At 50.2% G+C, this 11,309-nt stretch overlaps 1 protein-coding gene across 1 annotated transcript in view; it reads left to right on the plus strand.

The window, feature by feature from the left end:
* The window catches only part of AGPAT1 (1-acylglycerol-3-phosphate O-acyltransferase 1), a 66,036-nt gene extending 57,364 nt beyond the window's left edge, over positions 1–8,672 (plus strand). Inside the window, exons 5-7 of the mRNA XM_081321572.1 lie at positions 5,395–5,490; positions 7,225–7,297; positions 8,417–8,672. Coding sequence (XP_081177698.1) covers positions 5,395–5,490; positions 7,225–7,297; positions 8,417–8,559 — 312 coding nt within the window. The 3' untranslated portion in view covers positions 8,560–8,672. The remainder of the gene's footprint in view (positions 1–5,394; positions 5,491–7,224; positions 7,298–8,416) is intronic.
* Positions 8,673–11,309: the final 2,637 nt, after the last annotated feature.

The raw sequence follows: 11,309 nt of genomic DNA on the forward strand, positions 1-11,309 counted from the left end.
GCAGCTGGTTCATATTTATGATGGTTGCAGTGTCCCCGAGTTGTGGGGATCACCTTTTTTAACTTTCCGATAAGCAAAGTCAGTAGAACGCTACTAACTTAACAATAGCAGCGAATCACTTAACAGCTGTGGCAATCCAGGCGGTAAAAATGGGAGAAAGCTCTCTTCACTGCCTCATTTAGCAAAGGAGATCTTGGACTCAATTGTGGTCGTAAAATGAGGACCACCTGTAGTGAATATGTTAAAACGAGGCCTCCCCGCAACGCCCCCTGGCCACAACTGGTGGATATTCGGCCAGTCCTTCCCTCTCAGCCCCACAGCCAATGTGGGATAGCAGTGAAATGCTGGGATTAGACTCCGACCAGCTTGTAGTCTACCCTCAGTCACAGAAGCCCCTCTCTTTCTGCCTACCCCACAGGGGTGTTGTCGTGTGGTTAAAATGAAATTAGATTCCCATGTAACCTGGCTTGAATTCCTGGAGGAAAAGTCAGGTTATAGTTCCCCTTGCTGCCTGAGGAATTCTGGGAGTTGAAGTCCACACATCTTAAAATGGCCGAGGTTGAGAAACACTGGATTACACCCCTGTGGACCGTTTTGCCAAGCAGATCCAGGCAGTTTCAGGCTGAATACAGGTAATCTTCGACATGCAACAGTTTGTTCAGTGACTTATGACCGTTTTTCACACCTAATGACCGTCGCAACATCCCCACGATTATGTGATCCAAATTCAGATGCTTGGCAATGGATTCCTATTTACGACCGTCGCAGTGTCCTGGGGTCATGCGATCGATCACGTCTTGCAATCTTCTGACAGGCAAAGTCAGTGGGGAAGCCAGAGCCACTTAACAACCTTGTTACTAACTGAACGGCTGCATTGATTCGCTTAACAACTGTGGCAAGGTAGACGGGGCAAAATTCGCTTAACAAATGTCTCTCTTAGCAACAGAAATTTTGGGCTCAATTGTGGTCGTACATCGAAGACTATCTGTATTTGCTGGAAACTCCAAGGCTGAATCTACGAGTGGCTCAATTTCTGTCATTAGTTATTGCAATGAGGCAGCAACTTCTGACGGAAGGTCTCTTTCACAGGGAGGGCTATTTTGGGAAATTGGGTTGTATTTCTGTACTGCCTGTTTACTTGCGGCCAGATTTTCGTTGCATAATTCATAGAAGCAGAATTGGACAAGACCTCAGAAGTAACAGAATAACAGTTGGAGGGGACCTTGGAGATCTTCTAGCCCAACCCCCTGCTTAGCGGCAGCTTCCTGAAAGAGCGGCACCGCTGCCCGTTCGCGCGGAGGTACGCGCGCACCTCCCCAAAGGTTTGGGGAGGTGCGCGCGCACCTCCGGTCGTTCGGAGAGGTGCGCGCGCACCTCTCGGAATGGGCAGGGGCGCCGCTCTTTGCGGAAGCTGCCGCGGCCCGTCTGCTAAGCTGCCGCTTTCGGCAGCTTCACAGACGGGCCGCGGCGGGCTTCCTGAAAGAACGGCACCGCTGCCCATTCGCGCGGAGGTACGCGCGCACCTCCGGTCGTTCGGAGAGGTGCGCGCGCACCTCTCGGAATGGGCAGGGGCGCCGCTCTTTGCGGAAGCTGCCGCGGCCCGTCTGCTAAGCTGCCGCTTTCGGCAGCTTCACAGACGGGTCGCGGCGGGCTTCCTGAAAGAGCGGCACCGCTGCCCATTCGCGCGGAGGTACGCGCGCACCTCCGGTCGTTCGGAGAGGTGCGCGCGCACCTCTCGGAATGGGCAGGGGCGCCGCTCTTTGCGGAAGCTGCCGCGGCCCGTCTGCTAAGCTGCCGCTTTCGGCAGCTTCACAGACGGGCCGCGGCGGGCTTCCTGAAAGAGCGGCACCGCTGCCCATTCGCGCGGAGGTTAGCGCGCACCTCTCCAAAGGTTTGGGGAGGTGCGCGCGCACCTCCGCCCATTCGGGGAGGTGCGCGTGCACCTCTCCAAACGGGCGGTGCCACTCTCCATTTGGAGAGGTGCGCGCGCACCACTGCCCGTTGGAAGAGGTGCGCGCGCACCGGGCGGCTGGGAGCCGCAAGAGACGGCTCAAAGAGCCGCATGCGGCTCCGGAGCCGCAGGTTGCCGACCTGTGGACTAGACCAGGGGTTGGCAACTGGAAAAAGCAAAAGAGCCACTCGGAACTAGTTCCATCACACATACAAAAAAGTGGGAGCCGCAAAAAGTGTGCGCGCGTGCATCCATGCATGCGCAAAAACAAAATGTTTTGCGCATGCGCAAAACGGGAGGCACCTGCGCGGCGACGGGTCTCCCTGGTGACGGGTGCTGGGTTGCGGCGCCGCCTTCAGCCCGGGCGCCGCCGGAGCCACCCCTGGGACCTCCAAACCGCCGCCCGTTCGGGGAGGTGCGCGCGCAGCTCTCCAAACCTTTGGAGAGGTGCACACGCACCTCCACCCAAATGGGCGGTGGTGCCACCCATTTGCAGACGTGCTGCTGGCGGTTTGGAAAGCTGCCGCGGCCCGTTTGCAAAGCTACCGCCTTCAGAGGAACTCGGCAGCCTGCAAACGGGCCACGGCAGCTTTCCAAAAGGGCAGCGCTTTGGAAAGCTGCCGCAGCCCGTTTGCAGAGGTGCCGCCTTTGGAGGAAGGCAGCAGCTCTGCAAACGGGCCGTGGCAGCTTTCCAAACGGGCGGCGCCACTGCCCATTCAGAGAGGTGCACGCGCACCTCTCGGAACGGGCGGTGGCACTGCCCTTTTGGAAAGCTGCCACGGCCCGTTTGCAGGCTGCTGCCTTCCTCCGAAGCCTGCCCGTTTGGAGAGGTGCGCGCAGCTCCGCCCTTTCGGAGAGGTGCGTGTGCACCTCTCCAAACGGGTGGCGCCACTCCGTTTGGAGAGGTGTGCGCGCACCACTACCCATTCAGAGAGGTGCACGCACACCGGGCGACTGGGAGCCGCAGGAGACAGCTTAAAGAGCCGCATGCGGCTCCGGAGCCACGGGTGGCTGACCTGTGGACTAGACGCACCCATTTCCCGCAACCATTCTTTGTATGTTTTAGCCTCCAGTCCCCTAATCATCTTTGTTGCTCTTCTCTGTACTCTTTCTCAACATCTTTTTTACATCGTGGTGACCAAAACTGGATGCAGCATTCCAAGTGTGGTGTTAACTAAGGCTTTGTAAAGTGGTATTAGCACTTCACGTGATCTTGATTCTATCCCTCTGTTAATGCAGCCTAGCACTGTGTTGGCTTTTCTGGCAGCTGCAGCACACTGCCGGCTCATATCTAAGTGATTGTCCACTAGGACTGTGAGATCCCTCTCACAGTTGCTACTATTGAGCCAGGTACTCAGGCACCCAGGCCAGTCCCCTGCTTGGTACAGAATCAGCTGAAATGTGTCAGACAATTGCTATCTGGACCTCCAGTGAAACGGGCCATACCTCATCATGAGCAACCGGTTCTGCTGCTTGACAATTCCAGATCTTGGGACATTCTTCCCAAAAAACTAGGCTGAATATGTTCCTCAGGAGTTTCAACCCTTTGTTCTGTCCTCCATTTGACATCTTCAAATATGTGAAGTCTGCTACGGTTATCTCCCTTCAGTCTTCTCTTCTGTGGAGTAACATACAAGGAGTCCTTGATTTATGACCCCAATTAAGCCCCAAATTTCTGTTGCTATGCAAGACAGTTGTTAAGTGATTTTTGCCCCATTTTATGACCTTTCCTGCCACAGTTGTAAAGCAAACTGCAGTTGTTGAATTAGTAACACAGTTGTTAAGTGAATCTGGCTTCCTTATTGGCCAAGAGCCTGCAATGCAACCGTGGAGCATGGCAACCAACTATAGCACACATAGTTCAAGAATATCCCCTCAGGAAATCTCAAGGCACCTGCGATGATGTCACTTCAGCTACACCAGAAGTAGTTAGATGAGGGGTCTTCAAACCTGGCCCTTTTATGACTTGTGGACTTCAACTCCCAGAATTCCTCAGCCAGGCACGTTGGCTGAGGATTTCTGGGAATTGAAGTGCACAAGTCATAAAGGGGCCAAGTTTGAAGACCCCTGAGTTAGATGGTTAGCTTCCTTAGATAATGAGTTATAACATCTATCCCATTGCAGTTCTGTGGCCCCATATTATGATTCTTAATATTTTATCTCCAGTGTGTGTGTGTGTGTGTGTGTGTGTGTGTGTGTGTGTGTGTTTGTACACACAGGCATAAAAACGTTTATTGATGCCTTATTTAAACTACATTTGTATATCAGAGATTGCAAGACCTCTATAAATGCCATACACCCCATAAATAATAATTGACTTTGCTTGTCAGAAGGTTCCAATCGGTGATGACATGACCCTGGTGCACTGCAACCATCATAAATATGAGTCAGTTACCAAGCATCCAAATTTTGATCACTTGACCGTGGGGATGCCACAATGGTTGTAAATGAAAAACGGTCATAGGTCACTTTTTTCATTGCCATTGTAACTGAACAGTTACTAAACGAATGGTTTAGATTCACTTTACAACTGTGGTTGCTAACTGAACAACTGCAGTGATTCAGTTAAAGGTGGCAAGATGGGTCGCCAAAATGGAGTCGCTTAACAACCGTCTCGGCAACATAAATTGTGGGCTCAGTTACGGTCGTACGTCGAGGACTACCTGTAGCTGTAACGGTCTGTGAGAATGACCTTGGGAGACTAGTGGAAGAAAGCTGTGGCCTAGTCCTGCAACCCTCAACCTTTTGGGCACCAGGGACCGGTTCCATGGAGAGAGGTTTTTTTCTGCGGACCGGAAGGGGGCATAGTTTTGTGTGCTGCCGGCATCCCTTAGATCAGGGGTCCCCAACCCCCGGGCTGTGGACCGGGGCCGGGCTGTGGCCTGCTAGCAACCGATGTGCAGAAAAAGCAAAGCCCTGTCCGTAGGATGCAGGCAGCACACAAAACCACACACTTTCCGGTCCGTGGAAAAACCTTTCTCCATGAAACCGGTCCCTGGTGCCCAAAAGGTTGGGGACCTCTGCCTTAGATGGGGCTTTGCTTGTTTGCATGGGCCGGTGTCTGGCATGCCATGGACTGGTGCCAGTCCATGGACTGGGAGTTGGGGAGCCCTGGCCTAGTCGATGGTCTGATAAATGAAATCTTGAGTCTGAAGGAAGAGTGAGGATGGAAAAAATGTCCCAGAAGCCAGTCTCTGGTTTTCACAAGAATAAAAGGAAGGTAGGGGAGAGAGCTTGCAAGGCTGTGTTACTGTAACTTTACAATAAGGGTAGTGTTGGCGTTTCTTGACCGGACTACCTCGAGCGGCTGACCGGGACCCACTCTCGAAACACCCATTTCTCACGGGACTCTTTGCTTAACCCTTGTGCATCTTCATGTGAAGCCAGAGATCTTCGATGAAAGGGACTCAGTTCTTCTTCCTTTCCTTGGGCTCCCTTTGCAGGTTCGGGTCTGGGTGTTCCCTGAAGGTACCAGGAATCACAACGGCTCCATGCTGCCCTTCAAACGGGGCGCCTTCCATTTGGCGGTGCAAACCCAGGTAAGGGGTGCCCTTCTCTCCCCCTCACCCAGGGGATGGCTGCCAGCTCCTTGACAGATACACCCAGCAAGGCTAAAATATTGGGGAGTTTGGGGTTCGTTGCTATTTGAGCCCATGATACAAACCAGATTATCCCACTGAGCCTTTGGGTTGTTATATATTATGTCAAGGGACGCGGTGGCTCAGTGGGTTAGGATGCTGAGCTTGTCGATCAGATGCTCGGCATTTTGGCGGGTCGAATCCCGGGTGCCGCGTAACAGAGTGAGCGCCTGTTACTCGTCCCAGCTTCTGCCAACCTAGCAGTTTGAAAGCACGTAAAAATGCAAGTAGAAAAATAGGGACCACTACGGTGGGAAGGTAACAGTGTTCCGTGCGCCTTTGGCGTCTAGTCCTGCCGGCCACATGACCACGTCGGACAAGCACTGGCTCTTCGGCTTTGAAACGGAGATGAGCACCGGCCCCTAGAGTTGGAAACGACTAGCACGCATGTGCGGGAGAACCTTTACCTTTATCTTTTATATTATGTCAAGACAACCATTGTATTTGATTACCTTGTATTTGGTTTAACCCGGTTAGGCCTTTTCTGTGGCCTGACCATTGTACTGATTATCCTGGTTAGTCAGGCTTTTGCAAGCTCAGAGCAGGATCTGAGGGTTTAGATTGCCACAACTCTTGTATGTCTCTGTGTGTGGGGTGTGTGTGTGTGTGTGAGAGAGAGAGAGAGATTTTGCAACAAGGTGGAACTCTGTCTTCATTTAGGGGAGGTCCTATAGAGAAGAATGTCCCTGCCATTAGAAGCCCACCAGAGAAATGGTTTTTGAAATTCTTAGCGTGGGGAGAATTTTAATCCTCATTGTAAAAAAATAAAAATAAAAATAAAATAGTTTTACCCTGAATGCAAACCTAAGTCCTCCAGAGCTGAAATTCCCAGATGAGCTGAAAAGGGAGTAGATACTTCATAAAAGGCAGTGGCAGACAGTAGCAGATGACAACGCAGAGTAAAATAGCCTTACTGTTAACTAGGAAAGGAGGGTTTTCGCGCCCTACATTCTTCCCATTTTTATCAGAGCTAAAATAAATTGGACGAAGCAGATTTGCAAAGCGCTTGACACCCCTATGTGGTGCCGAGAGAAGAGAATATTTGTAACTCAAGAGTTGAACTGTGATGCTCTCTTGAGTTTGGCTGTTTGCTTGCAGACCATCTCATTACCCAATTAGGCCTCAAGGATTCCAGAGCAGATTTGCTTGATCTGATATGTTTGTTTAAAATAAAAAAAACAACTCCGTGTAATATAAAAGAGAGTTTTGCCTTCAATTAGATACAACAGAATGGAGAGGAAAAAGCTCTGACTTCACTGTCTTCCTTTAAAAAAACAAAAATACAGGAACTTAAGCATTGTTTTGTGTGTGTTTTTTTTAAAAAATCATTGTATCACACCCTGAGATCTGTTGAAATAAGCTGTGTTATAAATGTGTTTACAATTGAGCAATAAAATAAGTGGCTTGAATCCCGTGCAAAATGAGTAGGCAGAGACAATGTCTTTAGAAATATTTTGCTAGAGGTGCATTAAAAATACAAAGCGGTTGGGGAGGTGGTTTTCCACCTTTAATGGCAGCTGGCAGTTGCTAGGCCCAGCCCAGCCTCTTGTTTCAGGGGCAAAATGGTTGACACATATTGAGCAATTTCCAGCTGCTTCCGCCCTCTCTGTTTATTTTCTTCTCTCTTCTCACAAGGTTCCTCTCATCCCTGTTGTAATCTCATCGTATAAAGATTTCTACAGTAAGAAGGATAGGCGTTTCACTACAGGTAACTCCATTTCTGATTTCTCGTTCGTTCGTTTGTGAGGAGCAGAAAGACATCCTTCTGATACCAATGAGCCTGGCTATTTTCTGGTACTTTCCATCATGGTTTACCTCAAGGTTTTACCCACAGGCATAGTGGAGACTATACAGGTAGTCCTCGGCTTAATGACCACAGTTGAGCCCAAAATTTCTCTAGAAAGAGAAGGCGATTCAGTGAAGCTTAAAAAGCTTTTTTTTAAAAATGAAGATTTATTTGGACCGTCTGTGACCTTTCTAATCCAGCTGCTTCTCAAGGATTCCAGGAAAAGTTTAAAAAATAATCTAAATGTGACAAGTTAAAAAAAACGAAAAACCTGGTCCTGAAACATCGGTTAACAATCCAGTTTGTCAAAAGAGATAGGTAGTCCTCAGTTTACAACCACAACTGAGCCCAAAGTTTCTGTTGCTAAGCGAGTCATTTGTTAAGTGGATTTTGCCCCATTTTGCAACCTTTCTTGCCAAGGTCGTTAAGTGAATTGCTGCAGTTGTTAAGTTAGTAACAGAGTTAAGTGAATCTGGCTCCCCCATTGACTTTGCTTGTCACAAGGCTGCCAAAGGGGATCACATGACCCCTCCAGGTCACTGCAGCCATCATAAATATGAGTCCGTTGTCAAGGGTCCAAATTTTGATCATGTGACCATGCTGCAATGGTCATAAGTGTGAAAAACAGTCATAAGTTGCTTTTTTCAATGCCGTTGTAACTTCGAATGGTGATTAAATGAATGGTTGTAAGTCAAGGACTACATCAGAGGTGGAGAACTATGGCCCCGTTACGATTTGGGACTTCCTGGCTCAGGAATTCTGGGAATTAAAGTCCCAAGTCATAACGGGGCCATAGTTCTCCATCTCTGATGTAGTCCTTGACTTACAACCATTCATGTAATCGCCATTCAAAGTTATAATGACAGGAATTCTGGGAATTGAAGTCCACAAGTCATAATGGGGGGTCATAGTTCTCCACCCTTGGACTACATGTCCCTCTTGTGCGATTTGCTGAAGTGGGGAATGCCTTCGCTTACACTCTGGTGGGGCCTTCTAGTTATCTTGCTTTTTCAAACGCCCTGCCTTTCTCTCCTCATGCAGGACGCTGCATTGTTCAGATCTTGTCCTCCGTGCCCACCAAGGGGCTGCGAGCCGACGACGTGCCGGCCCTGACGGATCGGGTGCGCCAAGCCATGTTGGTTGCGTTTGAGGGGCTTTCCGCGGAGCTGGGTTCCCCGCAGTGATCTCCACCGCCGCTTCCCCCCAAGGTCTGGCCCAGGAGCACTGCGGGGTGCGACTGGGAGCAGCTGACACCCACGGGCCATCAACCTGAAGATAACGGGACCAAGACAGAAGAGGGCAGCGCTTGGAGGGGAGGGGGCAGGGGAAGAGGAAGAGGAATCGGAACCGGTTCTGGCAGAAGAGTGATGGGCACAGCACCTTGCAGCAAAGGAGGGGGGCTTGAAATGGGTGGGGAGGGGGCTGGATTCGGCTCCATGTACAAGGAGACCTGGGAGTGGAGTTGATCCCAGCCACCCTCATTGCCCTCTTTGCTTCTGGACCAGAGTTCTGACTCCCCCAGTAGATGGTACAGTCCTATCCTAGCCTCCATCTCCTCCTTGCTTCCCCGTTTTGTTCATGTGGACTATTCCATTTAAGTTTTTTGGACTTGGCCAGTGCGTGCTCCCCCTTCCAGGAAGTTTTTTTCCCCGGGCTGAATCACGGACCCCCCCACAGCAACTGAGCCGCCCCTGGGAGCCTGCAGAGGGAGCCATGGACCAGGTTTACCCTCGCTTGCTTCAAGGACCAGGGGAATTTTGGCAAACTTCAAGCTCAGAGCAATGCAATGCCGTGGGCCGGCAATGCCCCAGCTGTTTGTGGGGCCTCTGCGTGCGAGAACTCCGGACCCGCCGTCGCCTGGGGAAGGAGGAAAAAGAGGGAGCCACTCCGGGGAGGAAATGCTAACCAATCCATCAGAACAATAGCAAAGGGCCTGGGCTGCTCAGCTTGACTCAGTTCCAATCATGGACCGGACCTGTTTCCTTGCAGGGAGGGGAAGGGAAGGAGAAAGGGAAGGGAATCACCCTCTTTTACTTCCACCCGACAGGTGAAAAAGGAGCCAAAGGGATCTTCTAGGAGACAAAGTAGAGTGAGATCGCTTGGTTGCTTGCGGGTTTGGGTGGAAGATGTAGAGGGGAGGAAAAAGGATGGATTTGGGTGGGGAACGGGCAGAGAGCAGGATATGGGGGCTCCGGTTGCTTGTCTGCTGTGCTTGGAAGGGCTGTTTCTCTCCCCCTCCCCCCTCCCATTCAGTGTTGGGAGAATACCTTAAACCCTCCTCTCCAAGGTGAAGATGGCCTAACCCTGAGAGCTGGATCAGTTTGCCAGACGGAAAATTTCAGGAAGGGGAGCTGGCATCATCGGCCTCCTGTCTCAGTCCCAATGGAAAGGGCAGGAAGCCTTGCCTGGGGAGAGGAGGGGAGGGGAAGGGCAGGGTGAGCAGGCAGGGCTTGTCCCCAGGTCAAATTAAGCAGCGAGGGTTGCAAAAAGCAGGGGGGGGGGTTTCCGGCCTCAGGCTGGGGCCTTTGAGCCAGGTATTATGGGACGGGATGGAATTAACACGGGGAGGGGTGGGGTGCCTCCTGCATATCTGATAAAGCTGGTGTGTGTGGGGGGCATTGGCATCCCGAGAGCAACTGGGGAGGGCGTTTGCAACAGGCCCTTTCGGGGAACCAGGAAGAAGAGGAAATTGTAGCCCCTTCCAGGACGAGAGATTGAGAGGTACAGAGGTGCTGAATCGGGGACGGCTAGTCTGGTTTGTGGGGTGGTGAGCTTTGCAGTTCCTTGAAATATTCCGCGTACTTCTCTTCTGCCTTCGGATTTTCCTGGAAGGCTTCTGTCCTCTCCCTCGGATGGTGGGTGACCCAGGGGGCTTGCTTTCCTCTTTCCAGACGCTCCTTCTTGGGGGGAGGAGAAAAAAGAGTTTCGATCTGGGGAAGGGAGGGGTGAAGAGTGAAGAGACGTTATCAAGTCCGTGTTCCCAAGACCTTCCTGCTTTTAATAAAAACCCTCGAAAATTAATCCCATTCACACATGCTGTCTTTTCCTCAGTCTTCGCAGCTGATTGGCAAGGTGTGTGTGTGTGTGTGTGTGTGTCTCCCCGCTACCATGCCTGCCCTTTCAGGAGCTCTTTAGAGCATTGTTTCTCAAATTTGGCAACTTGGAAGTCTTGTAACCTTCAAATCCCAGAATTCTGCAGCCAGGGAATTCTGGGAGTTGAAGTCCACATGACTTATTATTACAATGTTTTTTTTCCCCTCAAACTGGTGTGTACTTCCAGTTTCTGGCAAAAAAAAAATCCTCCCTGGTGAACAATGGGTTTGTTTAACAACCACAGTATTTGCTTAACAACTGCTGCATTTCCGTTTAATTGTCAAAAACAAGGTCGTGAAATTGGGTGTGGTCACATGATAACCTCCTTAATGACCGTCACAACGTACAACCGTAATTGCAAGCTCAATTGCAGTTGCAGTCAGACACAATTTAGTACAATAAAATTAATTAAATTTTGGGAACAGATGGCAAACTATAATAAATCAAGCGTGGGTGTGTTTTTCTTGGGATGATCCGATGGTACGTGGGCACTTGCAGTTTGTCAGTCCATAACTTGGAATATTCCAAATAATAGTTATTTTGAAGAAAGGCATGACTTGGATTCAACAGAACTAATGCCTCCTGAGATTTTGTCCTAATTGAAAGTGATCTTATCCCACTAGATTCCTTTTGTTGAAATGGAAAAAACTTCTGCTTTAAAACTTCCTGTTCAGGAGCAGTATAGCTAGTATAACTAAATCTGTGATTTGAGGACCATTGATGATCCATGAAGACATTGCAAATGGTCCTAGGGTGGGCACTAAAATGATGAATGAAAGAGGCCAAAATCTCACAAGATAGTCTTGTTTCCAAAATTGCAGGAGATTTTGGTTGGAACACT

The sequence above is a fragment of the Vipera berus genome (assembly GCF_964194415.1).
Source record: "Vipera berus genome assembly, chromosome: 2".
Taxonomy (NCBI): domain Eukaryota; kingdom Metazoa; phylum Chordata; class Lepidosauria; order Squamata; family Viperidae; genus Vipera; species Vipera berus.